General features: G+C 35.8%; 1 protein-coding gene across 9 annotated transcripts in view; it reads left to right on the top strand.

Annotated features, from left to right (window-relative positions):
• The window catches only part of STXBP5 (syntaxin binding protein 5), a 112,344-nt gene that overhangs the window by 83,727 nt on the left and 16,300 nt on the right, over positions 1 to 12,317 (top strand). For 2 of the 9 annotated variants that reach the window (XM_068938795.1, XM_068938798.1), the window contains exons 19-21: positions 1,824 to 1,889; positions 5,571 to 5,630; positions 5,726 to 5,773. The exons of 1 other annotated variant lie outside the window; for it this stretch is intronic. In XM_068938795.1, coding sequence (XP_068794896.1) covers positions 1,824 to 1,889; positions 5,571 to 5,630; positions 5,726 to 5,773 — 174 coding nt within the window. The remainder of the gene's footprint in view (positions 1 to 1,823; positions 1,890 to 5,570; positions 5,631 to 5,725; positions 5,774 to 12,317) is intronic. 6 more of the 9 variants (XM_068938803.1, XM_068938801.1, XM_068938802.1 and 3 more) reach the window with 4 other exon arrangements.

The raw sequence follows: 12,317 nt of genomic DNA, 5'->3' as shown, positions 1-12,317 counted from the left end.
GCATTGTTGGGGCGGGGAAAAAAAAAACACGTATGGGATCAGCAGTCCACCTGTGCTACTATCTGAAACTTATTCAGCTCCTAGGGAGAGCAGCACTTAGATTGTGAAAAAAAAATGTATAACATAGCCCTAGCACAAAACTTTTTAGATTCCTGTGCTTTTTTAACTGTTGAGTGCTTCCAGAGGTGGAACCTTACTTTTTCAGAGAATATGTACCATGACTATCACACATTGCTCATCCATTTGCTAATAAATGTTTGGCTTTTCTCTCCCTGTCCCCCTCCCTTGCCTCCTGTATAGTGAAAAGGTATAGCTTCTACCTTGGATATTTTAATATATTTCAAAATTAAAATCAGTTCATGGACTGCCATTAAACATAGGCTTAACCTACCCATAAGGTCAATGTTTAATTTCAAATGGTCCTAGTCGTTGTGAGTTTTGAGGTTCAAGCTGCATATGCTCTTATGAGCAATCCAAAAAAGACTATTTTGCAAACAATGAACTGTGTGTGAACGCAGCATACCTTTAACGTGTTCCGTGTTGACCCAATATTTCAAGAGAACGCTTTTTTCCTTTCAGTTATTATCTTTTTTTGATATTCAGAAAACAATAAAAATTTGATAGAAGAATAGAGCTGTTCCTGTATTTTTTTTTGTCTTTTCTTAACAGATATGTATGAATGCACTGCTGAAAATGGGTAGAATACGTTTGTATAGACGGACTTTGCATGTGCAAGCCCTTGTTGCCTTAGCCCTTCCTTCCCTCAAGCTGGTTGTATTTGAAATCTTTGTGGGCATGCAGAAACCTTTAATTCTAACAAATATTTCTCAGCTACTACCGTTAAATATTATGTACTTGTTTACATTAGTATCATGATATCTAGGGAGGAAAATGTAGCTATTAGACAAACCTAAAGATGAGTCACTATTCTTAAAATATCAACAAAATACACTTTTCTTTAATCCTAGGCAGTAGCTAGCAATTTCTTGTAAAAAGGAGGAGGAGGAAAAAAAAAAAAGCAAAACTCTTTGTATACTTCTAATTAGCTGCATGGAATAATTATTTAGGACCTTTATGAGACAAGCCCCATCTTTTCTCTAGCTGCAGACTCTTATGCTTTATTCCCTTCACTTGAATGGAAGGAATGACCTTTTGGTATTAACATATTGCAGTAATTCTTATCATCAGAGTGGACAATGTTGTGTTGAGAATTTAGTGAAATCCCCCTGTATGAGGAAGAATACTTTCATAAGCAGCCTGTACCCTAAATTCTTTAAGTGACATCACTCAGTTTTGCTGGAAAGTGAGCAAGGCATAACAAATACGGAGCATATCAGTATAACAACGGGAAAATAATATGTGAAAAGAGACACAATAGTGGTCACATATTAGTCCAAGAGTTGTCTTAGGAATTCTTCAGTCTTCAAAGTCCTCTTTCATCTGACTCTTTCTTTTGCAATCACATGTTTAATAAGACTGTAGGTTTTTTTTTTTAAAACAGAAGTGACGTATTTAATATATATCCATAGCATATAAATTAAGTGTTCTGTTAACAGTCTGTCTTGCTGAAAAGAGTGTTTTCATTGAAACTTAATGAGGAAGTGTGTTTTGTAAAACCCATCCAGAAGACTTTATTGTAGTATGAGGAAGGTGACTTTACAGTCATTGTGGCTGATGTCCAAATGAAAAAATGTAATTTATAATATAAATTGTACCACAACCAGCTGGTTTGTATCTAATGAAAACCGAAGCTTTTAACTGTAATGGAGGAAAGGCTGAAATAGCAGCTGTACTTACTATACACTGTGTTTTGTGTGTTACAGCAGGTCTTTGTGATATTAATGAAGGTACAGTGGTGCCAGAAGATCGCTGTAAGTCACCTACTTCAGGTAATTATAAGTTTCTCAGTTCCTCAGCATTTTATTTGCACAGAGGATGGCATGCTTTACGTCAACACTCACTAGTTAAATAATTATAAAAACTCACAACAACTTTGATTTGTCATGACAAATTTTGCTAGGCGTTGGAAAAATCCAATTTTAAAACAAGACTGATTTAAAAGATATAATAGGAATACTTCATAAAGATGAATGAAGAGATGCACAATCTGAAATATTTTCATGCTTTAGAGAGCATACTGCACTGCAGTGGAATTTTTGGAATGTTGGTAAGAGGTGCACAGATTCCTGGAATAGTTTGGATGACTGCTGTTTTGGAGAGTCCTCAAAAGTGGCAAAGACTGTTTCTGTAAAAAGATCCAGTTTACTTCTGCTTCCTCAAAAATGGTAAATGACTATTTTCCTTCAGAGTCAGAGGTCTTCAGAAGCTGGCATTCTTGTTAAAGTTTAAAAAAAAGGGGAGGGGGGCGAGGGAGAGGGAGCTCAGGTGCCACTACTATGTGTGAATCTTTTAAAAGAAAACTTGAGTAATATGTTATACTGCTTAGAAGTTTGTTTAATGTTGGCTAATGGAGACTATAGCCATGCAAATACTTAATAGTACATGTTGATAGGTAACATTAGGGATGAATGTTTCAAATAGCTTAAAAGCTGTCACTTGCATCTTCCCCATTACTCTAACGGCATACATTGCTTTATCCATTTCAGTCAAAGCTCTACGCTAAGTTAAAAGTCAAAATTGCAAGTTTACTCAAGTATTTGGAGAACTGGAGGAGTGTTTCATTACTCTTTGCAAAGGAATTCAAAATAATAATCATTACAGGAAACCAAAGGTAGCTACATGTGGCATTTTTAGCCTGTGCTTTCCAAAGCCTTGACTGTCTTCTCAAGAACTTGAAGTATCACTTAACAGAATAACTTCCTTTGTATTAGACCATACAGCACGCAGCTGCAAAACTGAAATGCCATTGATTACAACCACTCTTTATTAGCTGCCTCATCTCTGTTGAAAGGTTTGCTCTTTTTGCCAAGTTGAAAGCATAACAGAACAAAATACCATTTGTAACTTCAGTAGAAATTTTAACATAAACTTTTATTTTTGATTTGACAACTGTCTTTTGATCTTGTCAATTGCAAAAGTTGTCAATTGCACCATCGTTTTTAATGAAAGCACTTTTTTTGGTGCTGTTTAGACTACAGTGCATCTTTCCTATTTGCATCTTTCAGTATCAAACCTAGTATCTGTAAGCAACTTGCTCTGCAGTACTGCTGTTGCAGTGAATCACTTGCTCTGTCAAGACTGAGGAGACTGATGCTGACTGTTACTAAGCTATTTGAATTTGACCAACGTATGTTAAAAAATTCCTGCTAAGCCTGATTTCTAATAAAGTCAACTTGATCAAATGAGAATTGCCGCTGAGCAAAACAATGCCCAGGCTATAAAATGTGTGCAAGTAATGTCTTGATTTGTAACTCATAAAGTCTGCATCCTTTCTTTTCCCAGCTCCAGCATTTCTCGAGTGCCAGCCCAAACCACTTCCAGCTGGAGTAGCTAAAACTTAAAATACCATTTAATTTGCAGTAGAGCTTTCTTTAATAATTTGGAATTGAACTGGAATAAAACTCAAATCACCATTTCGGCTAACAGTGCAGTGAAAGCAAGCCCAAAGACAAGAATCAAGGTTTATGTGGAAAAAGCCTAAATTTAACAGTTTACCTCCTCCATCTCCCTGCTATTTGTTTATGAATTAATACAATGTGGATATCTTTAAAAGAATCACAAAGTTGGGCATCCTAGAACAGATACTCTGTTCGAATGTTCTGGGGGGAAATAGAGTTGGGGGAAATTCCTAATCATGCCTTGGCAGGAATTAAGTTCCAATTTAAAAGCTGACTACCTGAGAAGATTTTTTTTTTTAAAGTTATTTCACATTAGCATAAACTTGAGAAGTTTAGAGAGATGAATATTCGGTGAACGGAGTATATAATGGTATAGATACACAATAGATTATAAATACACAATACTAAAGAGAAATAAGTCTAGAGTATAAAAAAAAAAAAAAAAAGCGAATGGACGATGGAGGGGGAAGACACTGTTGCATTCTTCTGTAAAATAGCTGTTTAGAGTAATGAAATGGGCCTGTGCCTTGCTTTCCTCAGTTTTGTCCTCTCCTGTTTTTTGATGAACAAGCTGAGGTTCATGACAGGCTTCTCCTGTTTTCCTTTGAGAAAGGTGCAAAAAGGCAAGGAGGGAGGGTGGCACCTCGCTGATATGGAAACTTTTTGTTTGTGGTCCAGGGAAGGCCAGCCCTTGTGGACGTGCTAGGGAGTACAGGTATGAGAAGAGCTACAACTCCATAGATTTGGTTTGTAAGTTTTGCATATCTTCTGGGAAAGAACAAGACTGAGAAGTCCTCTTCCAGAGGTGTGACAATGACCCTGTTTTCAGAGAGGCAGGAGAGAGCATTTTGTAGAAATCAGCTGCACAGTGTTGGTGAGTTTCACGTGCAGGACAGAAGCCAGACTTAAATGAACTTTTTCACTTTAGGGGCTGGCTATTTAAGAAGAAAATACACTGCGCAAAACGTGTTTGCTTATTGCTAGCTTTAAGTCTGGAGAAGGGGGGATTGGCAATTGAGTTGTTGATATTGACTATTGCAAAATGATGTGTAAAACAGACCAGTCACTGTTTACACTGAAGTCTGGGTTTGCTCAAGTGATCTAGATCTTCTGCCTGAATAACTGACCCATTCAGTGCCCAGGTGAAGAGAAGTGCAAGATAACTTGCACTTGATTTCCTCCAGTGAGTGGTTATACAGTTTAGAGAACTGTGGAATGGACTACCTGCCCATGTGCGTTAGGACAGCATTCTCCAGTTTTAGTAACACAGAGCTAGATGAGTGTGTAGATAATGTGACAATGCAAGAGAAATGATAGCGTTCTCTCCCCTACTTTTTCTGCAGAAGTGAAGAGGTAATAAGCTAAGGCCCCTGAAGCATTCATCTGACCATTGATAGCATTGTGAAGTGTCATGCTTTTGTGTGCAAGACTGTTAAAATGTTTGCATCTATTTATATTTTTACAATATAAAATCCAATGAGATTTGGCATCTTTAGTTAAATTCTATTTTAATTTCTTGACAACAGTATAGCCCTCAAGTTGTGGCCTATTGCTATTGCTGCCAGGTTTTCAGTATTAAGGATTCTGAAAAATCCCAGATTCCGGTGCTGGCTCTAATTTATCTTCAGAATAGTTGAAGAACTCTGACTCAAAGTAGATTTATTGAATTGGAAAGAAGCAAATTTTCAAAATTGTGTTTATTGCTTCTATCTTGTTCTATGAATCACAATTTAGATTGATTCTTATGTCTGGAAGCATGATTAGGACAGCACTCTGTTCAATGTAAGCATTTTATTCAATGGGGGAAATATTTACAGCTATAAACTTGCACTGTGCAGCGTTGTACTTTGCATTATATTTTTTGTGGTTAATCTTAATATGGCAGGATTCCTGTCATGTCACAAGAATGCAGTAGACTATCAGTATCTGATATTTGATCAATGTTTTAATGCATCTTTGTATGTCTCCCTTAAAGGTAAAACTTGTATGAATACATAGTTCTTGTGTCAAAGATATGTTTGTATATCCATCTCATTCTGTCTTCACTCATAGGTTCTGGTTCACCAAACAATTCTGATGATGATCAAAAAATGAATAATTTTATAGAAAAGGGTACAGTATTTTTCTTTTTTACAGTCTTATTTTTTTCTTCAGTTCATCCTTTGATACACTCAGATTGACTTTTTTTATTAAAATATTATTTACAGTGAAGACCAAAAGCAGAAAGTTTTCCAAGATGGTAGCCAATGACATAGGTAGGAACTAGAAAAATTCTGCTCTGTTCCTAATCCAGTGCCTTACTCTGTGCAACACTAACCCAGCAGCAAAAAAAAAAAAAAATCAAATTTCATTGCGTATTTAGTTATTAATTTTTCATTCTCTATGCTAATTGGTAATTCTATGGGCTGCTTCTGTGCTAAATACACTGGGCACAATAACTTTTAAGAAATCAAGGATGTTGGTGGTTGAAATTTTCTGCACTTTTCTACATTTTCTGGATGGATAGAATTCTAATCTGAAATACTAAGAGAGTTCAGTCTATGCAAAGTCACAACATAATTCCTCTATTTTTTGTGAAGGTACAGTCTCTTTGAGAACATCTGGTTGATTTAATTTCTTTTATATGGTACATTCATAGCCATGTGGCCAGTTTTCCCTATTAAAATGGTTGAGATACAGGTAGCATCATGTTTTCATTTAATCATCTGGAAAAGGACTTAGTTATATATGAGTGCACTCCATTACTATTCCAGAACTGTGTTTGCCTTCTGTGTCCATCAATGATACAACACCAGCTTCAGAATCCTGATTTTTTTTTTTTTTAAAAATTATGAACAAAAGTGCCTTGGAATATGTTGTATGCGGAATATAGATTGAACCCTTTTATGATTAGAATAAAAATTTAACTCTGCTTTTGAAAACTGGAGCTATAAATGAAGCTCAGAGGCTGTGTGATTTAATTTTGGGAAAAGGTCTCTACTACTTTAACTGGGATACAGTTAATTTCATTTCAGAATCACTACATTAATGTTTCATTTTGTTTTCATTTGGTGTATTAGTTTGGCAATAGGATTTACTTTTGCCTCTTTACTTAGGTCAAAAAGATAAATCCATATTGCGTATAGTGACATTGTTTGTTGAACTATTGTTTCTTAGATTATATGTTGAATCATAAGTTAAAGCTAGGGAGGAGGAGGAGGTTTCTTTTCCAGTGGCCTGCCTCTGATCTGCTATTTGACAACCTAACTTTTATCCTAAACTGTTAATGGTTGGTTCCCTTTCATCACAATTTGATAGTTAAGTAGCAAAATCATTCAAAATTCGGTGAGGTAAATATTGATAAGATACAGGAGGTCCTTTGCAACTTGAGGCACCAAATGGGGGAGAGGGAGGGTACCTTTCCTCAGTACTAGGTTGAGTGAGCACTGCTTGCAGGAATGCGTTAAAGAGTAAGATATAGGAGGGAATGCTGATTGTTCTGGCACTGAAAACGGTGGTGGGAGGGGAGACGCGCTCTGAGACGGTGGAAGCCTAAGAAGAGTTCAGAAAGCAAATATCTCTAAAGAATGTATCATTATGTCAATTCATCAGTATTTGAAAAGCTGAGTACAGTTTACATTAATATTCATTAGTATCTTCTACTGGAGGGAATACAGGCCAACAGGAAACTTATACTCACCTCTTCTAACAAGGAAAAACAGTACTTAACCTTGTATGTGTTATGTCAATGCCTGTTGATGAGATAATATTTTCCTTTTGTCCGAAGACCATCTATTTTGAGATTAAAAGATAGCTTATCCTGTACAGAAGTAGTACATGTTTTGGTATTTTGTTTTTGACCAGTATGTTTGAGCATGACTTCATTTTTTTTTCACTTTTTTCAAAGAGTAATGTTAAAATATTAATAAAGCATGCCACTGATAATTCTACAGAAATTTTGGTGCCTGTTTCAGCTTGAAACCTTTCCTTTCTGAAGGAAAAGAGTGGTTGTGAATGTTTTTGCAGCTAAAATAGTGTAGCATTTATTTGCAAGTAGTAGTACCTTCTTCAGGAAGTAGGTCAGATGCTGAGTTGAGACAATAATGTATTTGACAGGTAATTCATAAGCCCATGTAAGCCCAGTAAGCCCATGTTTTACAATTTGTGTAACTTGCAAAGTTTATAAAACCGTTTCACCTGCTTTGTGTGGGGGGGTTTTTTGTTTTGTTTTTAAGAGTTTTGAATAGTTGGCAGTGAAGCAAAAATTACTTGTATGGCATCCATGTTCTGTACTTTATATCTGGCATGATTATTCTGCATGGTTCTTTCTGAACTTACACTCCGAACTCTTCTGAATGGCTGAAATATGGCAAAATGCTTTGCCACTTGTTTGGTGTTAATGGTTGCATGTTTTTACATTTCATTGTTTTACACTGAGTTATAGTCAGCTGAACGTGACTGGACAATGAATTGTGTAAAATGTGTGCGCCACTTACTGTCATCAGCCTTCACCCTATTGTACAGCAGTTTGCCTTCATCAACTCTGTTTGAATGGAGTTTGATGCAGGTAGCGTGGATGTACTTCTTTGCAGTGGCATACAGTGCAATCAGATTCAGGTTCCTTAGTGCTTTGCCCTTGCATGAAGTATAACCTAGCAAATGGGTTGCCAAAAGAACAAATATTTTAATTTACATATATGATTTCAGTTACCATTAATATCATTCCTGTGTTTTTGTCACGTGTAACATTGGAACAGTGGGTAAGAGAAGACTACTTTTTTGAAAGTACCGAGAGGGAAATCTTATCGTTTTCCAAAGTAAGGAAAAAGAATTTCATTTCAGTGATAAGGCTCTAAGGTAGTATCAGAAGACGAATATAAATATGCATGTATTTGGGAATATAAAGTCATTCTCAATTTTTATCATTTTATTGTAACTTACATAGATTCATGTTCATTTCTATAGATTTGCATCATTAGTGATAGTAATAAGGTAGAGGATTCTTGCTGCATCAAAGCAAGGTTGCAACAGCAGCATAAGTAAAACAGAATGTAATGGCTTCATAAACCAACATTTCAGTTTACCATGTATACTCTGTTAAGCTCAGTTAGTCTTTTATTTTAGGGTTATTTGTTTGTTTTTGAATACTCAGAGTGCCAGTTGGTGACGCTGCTTGCTAAGGAATGGTAGCGACTCAAGCTGAAAACCTGTTGTGAATATGTTGCTTTTGGGTCATGTTTCCCTTTTAATTGCATCAGAGAAGAACTTTGAAATATTTATAATTACCTTGACTGTATAGAGATATTTTGTGGTTTTACTAACCATTTATAGGAATTACAGGAAATGTTGTGGCCATTATTAAAATAAGCATCCGTTTCTCTTAGGAATGACAAATATTTGAAACTATACATAATGCAATGGGTTGGAGGGTTACAGAAAAGTATACCGAATCTAGATGAACTTACAGGAAAAAAATGGAAGGAAGTATTTAATTTGTGAGGCCAGCATGCCATTCGTATAGAAAGGCGTTGTGATCCCACTTCAGCTGAAGGAAAACCTAAACTGTTTTACCGTTATTTTGGTCAGTTAATTATTTGGCGTCAAAAGATGTATCTTACTAAATATATCACTACTGATCATATCAGAACATGAGATACTGTGTCATCCATTTCTGGGAGGAACCTTAGTAAAGGTACATGCAAAGTATTGTAGACTCTGAGATATATATTTGCAACTGTTCTAGTAGATTGCCTCAGATACTTTTTTCAGTGAAGTTAATAGGTTTTATTTCTTTTCTGTAGTTGCTCAGTTTAAAAAGCAATTGTAAACTATTAGCAGGCAAATCTAATCAGAGTAGTGATAGCTGTTAATTCTGAATTTCAATAATTCCTGCTGCTAACATTAATAGAATATAACAAATGTGAAAAACTTTATAAGTGTGCAACTAAATGATTTCAGTACTGTTTGAAAATTTAACTGTTAGTGCTGTTTTCACAGAGTAAAAGCTTAAGATGCGCATGTTAAGTTCTCATTTACCCTAATGCCAGGGAAGGACTGTTTCTTCCAGTGTGCTTCTAAATATTTGTCTGATATAATTTTGTATATATCAAGTAGCTCCCTTTTCATATATTCTCTTGTAAGATGGTTTCATTATTCTTTAGGATGTCAAATGTACAGATTTCAGTGTTGAGAATCTAATTTTTTTTAACTGTCACGAGTACAGCAGTCAATTCTTCAGGTGTCTTGAAAATGGCTAATTTAATTCTTGAGTTCTGTATAGTTATCAAACATTAAAATATTTCAATTTAAAATAATTTAGGGGTTTGAGCATGTCTGCAGAATATTGATAAGAACTAAAAGATAATTCTAAGCTACTTAGATATTTCTCATTGAATGTGGAATGAATTGTTTCCTGTAAACTCTTCCATTGTCTGCCAAAACACAAAGACACTTTTCTCCTTTATAATCTTTAGAGGTTTGTTTTTTTTAAGTAAACAATTTAGATTGTTTGCTTAAATAGGGAATGTATGGGAAAACAGTCTATAACTTTCAAATTAATATGCTCTTTATTGTAATGCATTGTAAAGTAGCTTAGGATACTGTACTGCAAGTAAAATGTAACTATTACTGTTAAGCCAGTGCTTCCTATTGATAGTTCAGACGTGTCTCGGATAACCTTCAGGATATTTTTTTATTGAATTAGTTGAGCCTACAATGTTGAGATGTAACACACTATGCCAAGAGAACTTTTCATATTCTAACTCTCTCCCACTCAAGACTAACCTCTGAGAAATAGCCAGAAATCCTAAATATTGTTTTTTGGGGAGTTCTGTAATGCCATACTTAGTATATGATGCATATTTAATTATATGTATTAGACAGAGAAAGAAAATATGTATGTGCATGCGTGTCACTCCAGGTTTTCTCCTTTAGAGGCGTATGAAATGTAGGTCTGAGCACAGACGAAATAATCATTGCGAAGAGCAACGAGCGTGCCAAGAGTAACAAAACAGCTACCTAGCTTTTGCCCCTGTGTCTCACACCAGAGTCATGGAAAGGCAGGCTCGGCTGTAGATGCTGCAGCAGACACACCACCCCTTAGAAAGACATTAAAATGTGTGACATGACGGCTACTACTTGACTGAGGTCAGCTGCACCCAGCAGGAGTAGGTGCCATCACCTTTGACCAGTCATACAAAGGGAAAGAAGTAAAAAGCCTAACTCCTGAGTGTTCTCCCTGTAGATCTCCATCTCATCTTTCTCCATTTCTCTGATCATTTCTCATGCGGTAGAAGTGATCTAGTGCTGACGTGTTGCTGTTTTTTCATGCAAGGCATGGAGAAACTACATTTTCCCAAAAGTGCTGAAAACCATAAGGCAGATATGAGTACATGCAGTTTATTATACTAAGTAATGTTAGTTGAAAATGATCTAGCTGTTGAAATGCATGTATTTTCTAATTAAATCTTGAGCCACTTTCCTGTTTAAACACAAGGTGGCACTAGTGCTATTTAAATAAAGTTCTTTGAATTACTGGGCATTCTGTCATGCTAATGTATGTTTTCAAATGTAATTTTTGTGTAGAGCATGCTAATTCGCAACTTTTAGCAATGACATCTTTAAAGAATTCTTTTATCTTCTTATGCAGTTAATGAGAGGAATAATTTAGAAAGTGTTGCAGAAAGTGATGTCCCACGGATTTGTTTTAACTTATCAACCTTGTTCACACAGATAGCTTTTCACTTACGAAAAAAAATGGAGACTGACTCTTAGAATCCAGCACACTTTCCTGTACTTCCTATTACCTCTTGCCTGGTATCTTATTTTTTGTCAGTTTTTTTTGCCTTAAGCTGTTAAAATATTATGTTAAATGTTTCTATTTGAGAAGCCAAAAGTGATGACTGTAGTCTTCAAAAGTGGCTAAGTTAACTAACCATTGCTGAGAATAATTGTATGCATGGTAAAAGCAGTGAAAAGCCTAACAATTCAGATTGTTTTGTGTGCATACTTAAGCTTGTGTTCAACAGCTCAGCTTTTATGATTTATCTGTCTAACCCAGAAAATGAGTCTTATGATCAGAAACTCCCACCCTGTAGTTCACAGTTCCAGGTGAGGTTACATGATCTCTTTTCAAGCTGATGTAAGTTCCAGCTGATAGCAAAAAGAAGGGCTACTGGTCACTAGCGTACCGTGGTCTACCATTTCTCTAGCTGAGCACTGATCAGGGACTGGAGTTGGTCTTGCTGAAAACAGCCCTTGGCAGAAATTTCATTTAGATGAGTTTTGGATATGCCTCACCATCAGGCTGGATAGATTCCAGCACCAATGCAAAGATGGAGGTATAAAATGTGTGGTTGGACTGCCCTTCTCTGTTTCAGTCTGCACTAAAAAAAAGTTAAAGTGACTGTGGCATCGCAACCTGAGAGTAAGTAATTTCAATTTGATTTGAACAGGGCATACTTTGTAATGTTGACACATTAAGGAAATGAGAAGATTATTTCCAGAGTCTTGCTGTCAAATTTTTATAATGTATGACAGGAATAAAACTGTTCAACTATTCAGATAACTAGTATTTGCATTATTAATTAGTATAATTGATGATACAGTGAGGTATCTCACCTTTTCAAGGAGCGAAAGTAACTTTAAATCACACGTTGTTCCTGAGTATATGTACAAAATGTACTTATTCTAATTATCCCTTTTAACTGATATCATTCAAAGTGAATTAATTGTTAGAGAGGAGCAGCAAGATTCAGTCTACCTTATGATTGGTATTTGCTGCAAGGCAGTCCTAAAAGTGTGAGGCTGTTCTCAACATCT

The sequence above is a fragment of the Struthio camelus genome, chromosome 3 (genome assembly GCF_040807025.1).
Source record: "Struthio camelus isolate bStrCam1 chromosome 3, bStrCam1.hap1, whole genome shotgun sequence".
Taxonomy (NCBI): Eukaryota; Metazoa; Chordata; class Aves; order Struthioniformes; family Struthionidae; genus Struthio; species Struthio camelus.
The sequence above is the reverse complement of the archived record's forward strand: the minus strand, read 5'-3'. Positions and strand labels throughout refer to the sequence as shown.